At 42.0% G+C, this 13,639-nt stretch overlaps 1 protein-coding gene across 3 annotated transcripts in view; it reads right to left on the bottom strand.

Moving 5' to 3' along the window:
• Positions 1 to 13,639, bottom strand: part of cemip (cell migration inducing hyaluronidase 1) — a 216,620-nt gene that overhangs the window by 21,563 nt on the left and 181,418 nt on the right. For 2 of the 3 annotated variants that reach the window (XM_086025000.1, XM_086025002.1), the window contains 2 exons: positions 13,059 to 13,270; positions 1,226 to 1,411 (listed from right to left, as the gene is read on the bottom strand). In XM_086025000.1, the coding sequence (XP_085881126.1) occupies positions 1,226 to 1,411; positions 13,059 to 13,270 (398 nt within the window). The remainder of the gene's footprint in view (positions 1 to 1,225; positions 1,412 to 13,058; positions 13,271 to 13,639) is intronic. The other variant, XM_086025001.1, reaches the window with a different exon arrangement.

Below are 13,639 nucleotides of genomic sequence, written 5' to 3' on the forward strand. Positions count from 1 at the left end.
GAAGTTAATCTGACCTAAGGGAAAAACGCATAGTATTGTCCACTCAACACATTTATGATCAGTTGGTTCAATAAAATTGTATCTCGCCAAATGACAGCATTTTATTTAGATTGAAGCGTAGTAAATGTGTTAAAACAACATGAACAAATTAAGTTGGAATCAAACATTGAAAATACATACAAACAACACGAATACTTTATGTCCACTCAACACGTTTATGATTAGTTGGTTCAACAAAATTGTATCTCACTAAATGACAGCATTTTATTTAGATGGAAATTATTTCCATAATTTTATTACGTTAACCCAACAACTTATTTTTTTCAGTGTACTTTTATAGTGCTTTATCGACACCATATGGTTTCACACATTCACACACACCCCCACACACACACACACATACACACCCACACCCACACATACACACTCCCACTTCACCCACACACACACACACACACACCCACATTCATACACTGATGGGAGGTCCGTTGGGAGCAATTTAAGGTTCAGTGTCTTGCTCAGGGACACTTCGACATGGTCGATAGGGTTGATGATCGAGCCCACAACCTTCGGCTTGGGAGACGACCAGTCTACCACTGAGCCATGCCGCCAAAAAAGCTGACATTTTGGATAAGACTCTGGGATTTTATTTTAGGGCCATGTCGTCCAGCCTTATAAATAAATGCATAACAACAAACACAAGACAAATTTGTTTTTGTCATGGAAATAATGAAATAAATTTAACTAATTATAGTTTCCATATTTGTTCCCTTATTTTGGTAATTTGCTAATTAAGAAATGTCTAATATTGTCTTTCAGTTATTACATATGTAGTTAAAACATATCTTAGCCGTGGTTCTTGTGCCACAATTAAAAACTGAGATCAAAGATTGATAGACTATTGTTTTTTACATGCATCACTAATTTTACAACCTTAAACATTTTTAACAGGCTCATCTTATGTGTCAGCTGTTTATCTGTACGATTGAAATGTTTTGTTTTTGTTTTCCCTTTATAACCGTTATTTGTTTAGGTATAATGGAGTGTAAAGCACAATTTGTTCCAACATTAATTTTCCTAACAAGTGCTGCATTTACAAACCCATACCAATAAGACATTTAAAATCTTTCATGTGTGTGTGTGTGTGTGTGTGTGTGTGGGTGCGTGGGTGTGTGTGTGCGTGTGTGTGCGTGTGTGGGGGTGGGGGTGTGCGTGTGTGTCTGACCCTGTGTCTTCCTCCCAATAGTAATAGCTTCTGGTCAGGTGTGAGTGGTTGATCTTCTCCCTCTGCATGGTTCTCATGAAGACTCCTGTCTTGCGGGTCTGTTTGGTCAGGCGATTGTGAATGTCTGAGATGACAACAAAGGTGGTTCCTTGTGGGTAGCACACACCCACATTGATCCAGTCATTTCTGTCATAAAAGATTATTTAGAGAAATCCAAAGGATTAGTGTTTTGTCGTTACAGGGGAAGTCAAGCCCAAATATTTCTTTATACAAATCTGTTCTATGCGCCTCCACTAGTCAAAACACAGCATTCTGATTAATTTTGCGTTTGTGGAATATGAGCAGTAAAATCCACCCATTTTTGTCCATGTCAGGGGTCGGTCATTTTGCAACTAGATGTCACTAAAAATTACATCACAGTTGCTCAGGGCTCAGGTAATGACCAATCATGGCTCAGCTTCAGAAAATAGGCGAGCCGTGATTGGTCGTTACCTGAGCCCTGAGCAACTATGATGTCATTTTCAGGCGACAGAAAGTGGCAAAATGGCCGCCCCCTAAAATGGCTAAACCAGGTGGATTTTGCTGTTTAACTCATATTGCACAAGAACAATATTAATGCCGTCAGAATGCCAGAATGCCATGTTTTGACTTGTGGAAGCTCATAGATCATACAGTATATTTGTAAAGAATTTTTTCGGGTTGACTTCCCCTCTGGCCACAAACATTTTGTTGTTACATTACAAATGTCTCTCAAAATTGAGCATGAAATATGTAAAGTTTGACTTTTGTATACCAGATTATTTTTACCAGAAACCACTATCTATCATGATGTTGCAAAGGGGCCACATTACAAGCTGGAATGCTTGCCGAGAGCCAAGACAACATGCTAGCCTTAACTTTGTCTATATTATTTTTAATGTATCTAGAAAAGGTACGTTGTTTCAATAAATTGCTATGTACATAGATATGGTAAACACAAATTTTAAACGAGATTATAAGCGGTCATCAAAATTATATCCATCCATTCATCCATTATCGATACCGCTTATCTTCACAAGGGTCGCGGGGAGTGCTGGAGCCTATCCCAGCTGTCTTCGGGCAGTAGGCGGGGGACACCCTGAATTGGTTGCCAGCCAGCTGGGCACACAGAGACAAACATCCGCACTCACAATCACACCTGGGGGCAATTTAGAGTGTCCAATCAACTTACCATGCATGTTTTTGGAATGTGGGAAGAAACCGGAGTTCCCGGAGAAAACCCACGCAGGCACGGGGAGAACATGCAAACTCTACACAGGGAGGCCGGGGCCGGGATCGAACCCATGACCTCTGAACTGTGAGGCGGACGTGCTAACCAGTCGACCACCGTGCCGCCATAGTTTTAATATAGTTAGCAATAATTGTAACTGTTATTGTATGTATTTTTTTCCATCACAAAAAGTGTATATATGTATTGTAATGACAACTTGTCTTTAACTTGAATACTTAGTCTTTAACTTGAATATGCGGCCACCCAGGCTGTCGCGGTCCAGACCCGGTCTGCCTACAACCGCCTTCAGCCTGCCAACCACCCCCACACCCTTTGTGTAAACTCTGTCTTTTCTTCCAGGTCTCTCTCATCTTTGTCATCTACTTGTCCTAGTTTTGCATGCTCCCTTTTTAGTTTAACACCCGATTTTTTGTTTTTCCAATCAGATTTTTCTGACTGTGAAGATGGCCACGATTTGGTAAATCTCTTTTCTGATTCTGATTCAGATTTTGACATTGATTTTGTTTTTCCTGGTCCCTTCCCCAAGCATTATTCAAGCCCTTGTCAGTTTTTGTCACGTTTTTGTGATGATGATCCCTTAGTGTCCACTCCAGACCCTTGCTTGGGCGCTCGGTTGGCCATTTAACGCACGGGACCCTCGCGGGGTGGCCAACGTAGGCACCCGAGTAGAGGTTCTGGTTCCTCCCGCAAGGTCGCTTTTTCCAAGTCAGATAATTCTGAACCTATACCCAAGCCACTTCACTCCCCGCCTTTTTCTGTACCTCATTCAGGCCCCTGTCCTGGTGCCTCAGCAAATGCAAGCCCCCGTCCCTCGGCACCACCAGGCTCCAACCCTTGGATTCTGCTATGGCAACGCAAGCTCTGTGGCCTCCTTCTGATTCTGCTAAGGTACTGCAAGGCCTGCGGCTGCCTTCTGACTCTGTTACGTTGGCGCAAACTCTGCAGCTGCCCTTGGATTCTGCTACGGCAGCGCAAGCTCTGTGCCCTCCTTCCGATTCTGCTACGGCGGCACAAGGCCTTCGGCTGCCCTCTGACTCTGCTATGGCGGTGCAAGCTCTGCGGCCTCCCTCCGATTCTGCTAAGGTAGCACAAGGCCTGTGACTGATCTGACTCTGCTAGAAGGGCGCTAGCGCTGCGGCTTCCCTCGGATTATGTCACGGGGACGCAAGCTCTGCGGCCTCTTTCCGATTCTGCCCTCACCCCCAGTGTGGCCCTCTGGATGGCCATTAGATAGGCCTCATCAAGAATCTCTCATCTGGGCTTTGGGACGGCCACCAGATTACCCCCGCCAAGAACCTCTCGTCTGACCTTCGGGTCGCCCACCTGACTGGCACCGTCAAGAACCTCCCGTCTGGTCTTTGGGACGGCCACTGGATTGGCCCCGCCAAGAACCTCTCTCGTCTGGCCACTGGGTCCCCCACCAGACTGGTGCCGCCAAGACCATGTCTTCTGGCATCCTGGACACCCACTGGACTAGTTCCGCCAGGAATCGCTTGTCTGGACTTCTCTACTCTGTTGTTGATTTTGATTTGAATTTTGTTTTGGAATTTAGTTTGTTTTCCTTGTGATTCTTTTAAATGTGTCTGTCTCGTTGGGTTATTGTGTTCACCTGTGCTCGGTTACCAGATCGATCCCTTGAGTTGTTCAATCAGCTCCCGCTAACACTTTGTGTCTTGTCCAGGTGTTCCTCGTCTCATCAATTTGTATTTAATTCCTTGCTTTCCTTCGGTCTTTGTTGGTTCAATGGTTCCGCGTGTGTTTGGTTGCTGTCTTAGTCCAAGTCAAGCGGATTTTTTCCACCAGTGCTTGTTTGCCCAATCCTTTGTGTTACCCAGTCAGCTCCCTCTATACACTTTGTGTCTTGTCCAGTGTTGCTCATTGTCTTGTCTGTATTTGTTTTATTGTTTTCTTTCAGTCTTTGTTGGTTTGTTGTCTTTGTCGCGTCTAACTGCTTTTTATTTGCTGTCTTAATCCAAGTCAAGATCGTTTTCTGGACCCTCTTCCAGTTTCAACTCTCTGTAGTTACTTTGTATTTCCGTTGATAAAGACCTTTTACTCTACAATTCCATGTCATGTCTGCGTATGGGTTCAAATCCCGATCCACATGTGACATAAATGATTGAAAAACGGTCAAATATGCCTAATATTTGCGTAAAAGCATTAAGAGACAAAAAAAGAAGTTTTAACCGGCCAATTAATCGGTTAGCTGAAGGTTTTTCTGCCCAAAAAAATTCATGTCAATGGGGCCCTAGTGTTAAACATTTGGCCACTGTGCCACTGTTATGACCCCTCCTCAACTGTCTACAGTAATGTGGACTCTGCATCAATATGTTGTGTGGATGATGGAACTAAGCTGAAAGACAAAACTATTGATTTACCGGTCGATCTACATTCCCACCCTCACACATGGTCATGAGCTGTGAATTGTGACCAAAAGAAGAAAATCACAGATACCAGCAGCTGAAATGAGTTTCAGCCAAAGGGTGAGAAGCTTAGTGATCCAGGAAGTGCTCAAATGGCAGCCAATTCCAAAATTTTCATCTTGAGATAACTAACTTTAATTTTTTTTTTTTGTCAAGATGGCGTACTGTGCGCCGGTGTGTTCAGCGACCCTCTTGACAATTTGGCTTATTCTACTGTTTTTGGTGACTCTCTGTTGGTGTCTTTGTTGGACTTGCAGTGCGGCGTTGGGAGGTTCAGGTGCGTTTGAGCATGGCTGGGAGAGGACCTTGCCTGCTCACATTGTGGCAGACCTTTTCCGTGTCCATGCGCTCCCATCATGGTGGAAGCGGCACCCTGGGAAACGTGGTGGCCAGCTGGCGAGGCTGAAAAGTGAGCTGTTGTACGCTTCGTCCCCTGTTCGCTCCCGGACGCACAGATGTACTCCGCTGTGGCGCGCTCGGGACCACCATTAGCTGCTGCTTGCTACCCATTGTTGGCTGCGCCAAGGAGCTTCGGCCGTGCTGTCATCCAAGCCGCGCCCGAGGATGCGATCAGCTTCTCAAAGAGCTTCCCAGGGCCCGCCGATCGGAGGTGACACGCACCTGCTGCTGCTCCCACAAGGATAGCGTTGTTGAAAGCCCGGTCGCTGATGAACAAATCGTTTATCCTTAGGGAGCTATTTCTTTCCAATGGCTTGGATTTCCTCTGCCTGACGGAGACTTGAACTGGCGCCGGTGAGTGCAGTGCGATGATTAAACTATTACTGCCTGCATGTTCTTACTTGGACGCTCCGAGAACTTCAGGTCGTGGTGGAGGAATGGCGACTGTTTTTAAAAACACTTTTAAGTAAAATTTTTATGTTCTTAATAACTCATCCATTACCAACCCTCCCACTTAAAATGCATATTTGGCATTTACGATTCTGAATCCATAGCAGTGAATAAGTGAAAGCAGTCACAGTGTTGTAATGGCAATGGCCTTTTTGTTAGCGATCATAGTTCAGCCCTGTTCATGCATATTATAGAGCTATTTCCGTGCTCGCTAACTCCACCCAATGGCACTGAGCCCTGTGTAGTTTCAGTTAGTAGTGAACCAACACTCAATAGTTATACAGTAAACCATTCCTGTTTGGTTATAATTACAAGATCATTACTCCTATGTACAAAATAGAACCATTTCATTTGGGTGGAATGATTTGCTTTAGGAATATTTGTATATTTGTTTTAGTTTGCTATTTTACTAATTAGATTTTATTTTTATCTTTGTATTTATATGTAAGAAACCTGACCGAACCCAACAGTATTGGGAGGCCAGCAGTGGCTCATCTGTAAGGATTTGTAGCCAGCGTACTAAGGTTCACATACCGCTGTGAAAAAAATGTCAAAATGCAAACAGAGCTGCAGTGTATTTTACTCATAATCGCTTGTGGGGAAAGTCAACTCACACTCTGCTGTATATTTGTATTGCACACCACACAGTGAACCAGGCATGCAAGTCAGAGTGAACAAGTTGTGAAAACAGTGCTTATGCACCTCTTGAGTTAGCCGTGGTTGTGGTTATACTTTGCTCAAGGGCGCTTCAACAGTAGTCAGGAAGCAGACTAGAATCTCTCCAACAACTAGTTGCTATTTTCATTTGTCTGCAGCAGGATACAAACAGCATGAAAATGTTGTCAACTTAAACAGTAAACGGTATACTGTAAACAGTGCATATTAGCCACATCATTCACCAGCTTTGAAGGCACTTTCTTTGAAGTTGCCAGTGCCGTCGTCCATGTGCTCTGCACTGTCATATACCATTCTCCCAAGTACAACAAGGGGTTTCTGAATGACTTTTCAAATCTTGTTGCCAAAATCATGCTGCTATATGTTCACATTCTGTTTATGGGGGACTTTAATATTCATTTTGTGCTGTCCTGAAAAACCATTGGCAAAGGACTTCTTAAGACTTATAACTCTTTCAATTTGGTGCAGTGCATGTCTGGCTACACTCAAAAGCAAGGACACACTTTTGACCTGGTCCTTACATTTGTTATATCGGTCTCAAATTCGAAAGTATTGGACAGTGTGATTTTTGATCATATGACTGTGCTCTTTGATGTAACGTTTTCCAGTGCTGTCAGAGCTACTGCTAGTGAGCGCAGGTGCCTCTGCTAGTCGGTTCTCTGATGCTTTTGATCGGCTTTGTATTCCCTCTTCAAACACAGAGGAACACAGCACTTGGTTCCATTCATCCTGCCTTAACATTTTGGACATTTTTTATCATTTTTCTATGGCTCCATTAAAAAATATGCGGCCAAAAGGTAGACCGGAGCAATGTTTTAATAAGAGTACTCGTGCAGCTAAACAGGAATGCCGCAGAGCTGAACGCAGGTGGAAAAGAGACAGGCTGCAGGTTTCTTATCAAATCCTAAAGGACTGCTGGCGTTGTTACCACAGAAAGGTTAAGGAGTCCAAGGGGGAACACTTGTCAAATCCTATTCAGGCAAATCACCATGATCCACGTGCTCTATTTAAAACAATTGATCCTGAACTGAAGCCCCGTCAGCTGATTTACACTGACTCGTCCCCTGAAATGTGCGATAGATTCTTGCAGTTTTTCACTGACAAGGTTGCTGCAGCTAGGGCTCTTGTTTCGAATGCCACATTTGACCTCTCTGTCCACGTCCCTTGTTCCGCAGTGTTCGATTCCTTTGAGGCGGTTCTTGGCATTTTTGGAGGATGTGGTTTGCCATATTAAGCCATCTGGCTCCCCTTATGACTCCGTTCCTCCTCACTCCTTTAAGGAGATCCTCCCGAGTATTGGTGAATCGGTTTTGGCCATTAACAACAGCAGCCTGTCTTTTGATGTAGTCCCCCAACATTAAACATGCTGTGATGCAACCCCTGCTTAAGAAACCTGGCCTTGATCAAGATGTGCTGTCAAATTTTAGAACCATTTCCACGCTGCCTTTTATTTCTAAAATTCTGGAAAAAGTGGTGCACTCACAAAAATATTTCTTGGATGAACATAATGGCATGGAGGTTTCCCAGTCAGGCTTCAAGATGATGCAGAGCACAGAGTCAGCCGTCTTTCGTGTTTTTAATTATATCCTCCTGGCAAAAGGCACTGGAGACAATGTATGTCTTGTTGGATTTGACTACAGCATTCGATATGGTGGACCACGATATTCTTTTGGCTCATTTGCAACACCAAGTGGGCATTAGTGATAGCGCTCTAGAGTGGTTTAGATCCTTTTTGGCTGGCAGGACTTTTTCTGTTAGCCTAGGTTCCTCTGAGTCCCGCTCTGCCCTTCTATCGTATGGTGTTTCGCAGGGTTCTATTTTGGGGCCCTTGCTGTTCTCATTGTATTTGCTGCCCCTGGGTTCCATCCTTCAAAAACACGGTATTTCCTTCCACTGCTATGCGGATGACTGTCAAATCTTTGTCCCGCTGAGCAAAAAAGACACTTTCTCCTTAAGGCCACTTTTGTCCTGTCTAGAGGACATCAAAGCAAGTATGTCCTAAATTTCTTAAATTTCAATGAAAAGGAAACAGAAGTTATGGTGTTCGGTCAGCTCTTCTACATCCCACCCTGTTGACCTGGGCCCTCTGGCTTCATATCTAAAGCTGACAGTCTTAAACTTGGACAGTGAATTAAATTTGACCAGCAAATCAACAATGTTGTAAGGTCCAGCTTCTTCCGTCAGAAACAGCTGGTTAAGGTAAAGCCCTTCCTTTCTTCCTTTCTCATCAGCACTTAGAAACAGTAATCCATGTCTTATTTACATCTTGGCAAGATTACTGTAATGCACTTTATTTTGGAGTCGGCCAGTTCTTTTTCAAACGTCTCCAGTTGATCCAAAATGCTGCTGCATGCCTCTTAACTGGAGCTCGGAAGATGGAGCACATAACACCAATTCTGGCCTTCCTTCACTGGCTCCCAGTGCATTTTAAGGTTTATTTTAAGATGCTTCTATTTGTTTGGAAGTCTTTAAGCGGCCCCGCCCCGGTGTACCTCTCCAAGACCCTCCTCCGGACCTCAGAGGAGATCAAACCTTCTCGCTTGTCCTTCCCTTTGGAATGACCTTCCATTGAATGTTAGGCAGGCCCCCTCTCTGTCCATTTTTTAAACCCGTTTGAAGACAAATTTATATTCTTTGGCTATTGATACGACCTGAGACAGTTTTCGTCTGTTTTCCGGTGTCTATTTTATATAGTGTTTTGTGTTAATTTATTGCTTTCACTTATATTATGGCAATTTTGTTGTTGTATGTAAAGTGCTTTGTTACAACTATAGCTGTTGCACTACATAAATAAAACTGTATTGTATTGTATTGTATTTATAAACGTATTTAACATTATGTAAGTAATTTCACTTGACTATCATGATACAGTGCGGTTTGACCACGTTTAGGCGAACTCAATGTGTTGTTAATATATTGGCCAAAAGATGGCGACAAAGCCCTTGTCATTCCTCAATTGCCGTTCTTATCCGTTTTTACGTCCTTGTGATCTCGTGAAGCGTCATCAGTCGCAGCCAAAATACTGTTTCAATTTAAAGTACAAAAAAACGAAAATATGCACGGAATACACAGATGTTCTTGTCAGATAGCTTAAACCAAGGATGCATCGGCAGGCTTGGCTAAGAAAATATCTCAAGATACATTTAGCGCTGCTATCTCGGAAACACGTCGAGAGTTGGTCGGTGGGGGGATGGGAGGGAACAACAAGAACAGAGCCATTCCAATAAACAAAGAGACTCGCCTCCTTAGGAAGAACGTTCTCACTTAAGTTCTTAGGAAGACCGTACTTGGCAAGCTTACGAGAACGTATTCTGTGTTCTTCATATCAAGAAATAACCCCTGTCAAAGAGAAAAGCAGTCATACTACTCAGAAGTACTAAGAAGTACGGTGGATATTTAAGGTTAAGAATAGTTTGAGGATTTGGGAAAAAAAACAACTTTACATTGCCACAAGTTGATGGCAAATACTGTAATCGGCGAATAAAGAATGAATATAAATTTAAAAAGTAATCATCGTCCTGTGAAAAACATATGTACATTTTTTTTTTCGTTTTCTGTATTCTTACGTTAATGGGGTTTCCATATTACGGACATCTCAATGTGAAAATTAAAAAAAAAAAAACATAATTAGACATACGTGTTTTTCACAGGACAGTCACGATATGCAAGCGGTGTGTATCTGTATGTATGTATGTGCATGTTGATGCACTAGTGCTGATACAATTTTACAAAGTTTGGCCTTGACAGCGGTCTGGAGTGAGAAGTAGTCCTACTTTTCTGTTAGATAGGGCTTTGATGCCCTCTGTTCAACACAGTGAGGCGACGACAACGCGACTGAAAAATGTAGTTAAAGTAATAATGCCGCTACGTCGCCACTACCCAACTATGGGGGTGTCACACAATAAAGCTGAATTACCATCTTTATTTAACCTGCATTTTGAGCAGTAACGTGTATCCGCAGCTGAATGACTCTACAATGGTCACTCTACGATCCACAGTCATGATCATGCATTTTGAGAGACGGCGGAACCATTGATTTTGTGCTCCATTTTGTGCATTTTTCATCTTACCACTATAAACCACTAACGACAGGTGTCCTTGTTTTAATCACATCTTCAAAATTTCTTTAAAGACCAAGTATAAGACTCAGTCAACATTTTCAGAATTTTTAAGTCGTCAATAATAATAATACAGGAAGTCCTCATTTTATGAACGAGTTCCGTTCCTACACTGACTCACCGTTAAAGTCGAAATTTACGTCAAAATACTTGTATAAAAATAACAAAAATACATTAAAATAAATAGCATAAGATGCCGTACTTAGCATTGCTGCTGAGAAGTGTTCAGAGAAGAAGGAGAGGAGGGCGAAAAAGGCAGAAATACTACTGGCACGCAAAGAGACACGATCAAGACACTCTGCGCATGCTCAACCGCAAGGAATGCTGGTCTTTGTAGTAGATGAAGCTCAGAGACGCAGCACAAAAGCACACTTTTGGAGAAAGGAAGAAACCGGATGCATTCATGTGGTGAGTGACATAAATATCAAGTGTTTTATTGACAGTTGAAAGTAACAAGCGGAAATGACGTCCATTTGAGTCATGATGCCGTGTGTTGCCGTACACAGTGGGTTATTCAAATGCCGGAGCAACTCTGTCCGCTCAATCATGTAAACGGGTTATTCAGAATGTTTCAGAAACCAGAATTTCCAGAATTTTGGCTTTAACCCGTATATTGAGTGCATGTAAACTAGGGATGTGCGCGACTAGTCGTTTAACCGTTTAACCGTCTACGATTTATTAAACGTTTTGTATTTTACTAGTCGGTTAAACGCGGCATTAAGTATCAGGCATCTTGTTCCACACGTCTCTGCCTCGGCCTCTGTAAATATGCTGAGCACCAAGAGAGAGAACTGCTCTCGCCCGGTGCTAGCGAATAAGACCCTGCTGGACTGGGAGTCGGTAACATTACTCATTACATTATTCATAATAAATGCCATGCATTGCATTGGAAATGTATCAGAAATGTATTTCTCATTCAATTGTTCATCTTTATTCAGTCAGTTGTTGTTACATCAATAGAATTTAAATGAACAAACTATCCTGAATGTTTGGACTATAATAGCCCCTAAATACACACATCATTTGCATTTTAAACTTTGAATTCAATATGTATTCAAATTCAAGTTTTCTTTCTTATAGACTAGTCGACTAGTCGCAAATAAAATTTGAGACTAGTTGGCGGGCAAATTAGTCAAAATTCCCATCCCTAATGTAAACATAGTCACTATGGTGCTGGGGACAAAATGGAGGAGGATGCCCGTGCCGGGCATCGCAAAGTCGAAACGTCGTAATTTGCGGACTTCCTGTAATTATATATTCATTATATGAGTAAAACGGGTCAATTTACAGATGCGTTTTTCAGACTTAGAGTTTACCAGTGATGTTACTTTGACGCGCCATGTTGGCTCATATTTTCTGTCGCTTCCAATGCTAATTTCATGAATTTTATCATCTACAAATACCTCCTGTGTTATATTTGTTCCTTAAGATGTATGAAAATACATAGTGTATATTTTCATTCTCGACTCTTACCGGGAATTAGTTTTGGCATCTATTTTAAAAATGTTGTACATTATTTATAACAGTAATTTAATATACCTTATTTGCTGAATGATTATGATTATGATTATGATTAAGAACATTATGGAAGTTTGAAACTCAGATTCTGCAAAAAAGTTAACCTAAAATCTCGACCCCCATTGACTTTGCATGAAGACGGTGCATTTTCATAACTTTCTTTACGATTTCCTTTTTGTCAGAGGAAAATCGTCTTTTGAAGAATGTCTGGTAATTCTGGATTAACGTGAAATGAATAAATAAAATGAAATTTTACCCACATACATACCAAAGTAATGAGGTGATGGTAAATGTCATTCTCTGTCATACAGGCGTGGGAAACTAAAGTTTATCACGGGCCACATTATGTGCCATAGTTATCAGAGTGGCAGGAACTGAGAAACCATATAAATGTATAATCTCGTCATGAGACTCTTACATGCGTATCCAATATTCAATATTTTTTCATCCCCCCAAAAAATGGTTGTATAACTTGTAATAAGCGCTTAAATACAGACAAACAAATATATACTATATTTCATAAAAGCTCTTTACTTTTTCAAGACTTTTTTCAGTGCTTTAATTCCTGCCACACGTTTAACACTGATGCAGTGTTGTGAGTGTGAGTGATATACTTTTTTAACCATGTAATCAAATTCATCAAAACAGATGTCAGTGAAATCAGTTCTTGCTATGCTTTGCCAAGTACAAACAGATAATTCCGGTAAGCTTCCTTGTCAATTACATTAAGGGCAACAAAACATAAGAAGGCCCTTGAGTTTGACACATGCAAAAAGATACACATACAGTGGATGTACTGATGATAATGGAATGCATTGTACTTTATATCCATTCTAAACTTTTATATTTTTTTCAAGTATAATGGCTGCAAAAGTGAATAAATACGTAGTTCTTTATTAAAAACGCTTTTTGTAAATGTGGTATACGTCATAATCTTGTCTGTGTGTGATGTGGGAGGTTCTGCTGATGTGTTCACTTACTTGTTGAAGTTAATAAACCAGATGGTGACTTCAGCAGGTGCAGCTTGGTCCCAATGGATGGTGTAGCCCTTTGCCAATGTGATGACTGGCTGGAACTGCTGGTAGTGCTTCCTCTTCCCCAATGCACCCTCTAATGTCAGGGGTCGGTCAGGGTACTCGTCTCTCACTATGTGCATGTTCAGGTTGGCAGGATTACGTGTCTGGATGTAGATCTGTAGGAAACAAACATGGAATTGCTAGGCTGATTTAAGTCTCAAGTCAGAGTATTTTAATATTAAGTAAAATGTGAGTCTGTAAATATAAATGTTTTTTTACACATTTTTCTGAATCTGAAATCCATCCATCCATCCTTTATCGATACCGCTTATCCTCACAAGCCAATCGCAGGGCACACAGAGACAAATATCCGCACTCACAATCACACCTCGGAGCAATTTAGAGAGTCCAATCAACTTACCATGCATGTGTTTGGAATGTGGGAGGACACCAGAGTACCCGGAGAAAACCCACGCAGGCACGGGCAGAACATGCAAACTCCACACAGGGAGGCTGGGGCCGGGATTGAACCCACGACCTCTGAA

This window comes from Filicampus tigris, chromosome 3 (assembly GCF_054856515.1).
Source record: "Filicampus tigris isolate MCC_2025a chromosome 3, RoL_Ftig_1.0, whole genome shotgun sequence".
In the NCBI taxonomy this organism is placed as follows: domain Eukaryota; kingdom Metazoa; phylum Chordata; class Actinopteri; order Syngnathiformes; family Syngnathidae; genus Filicampus; species Filicampus tigris.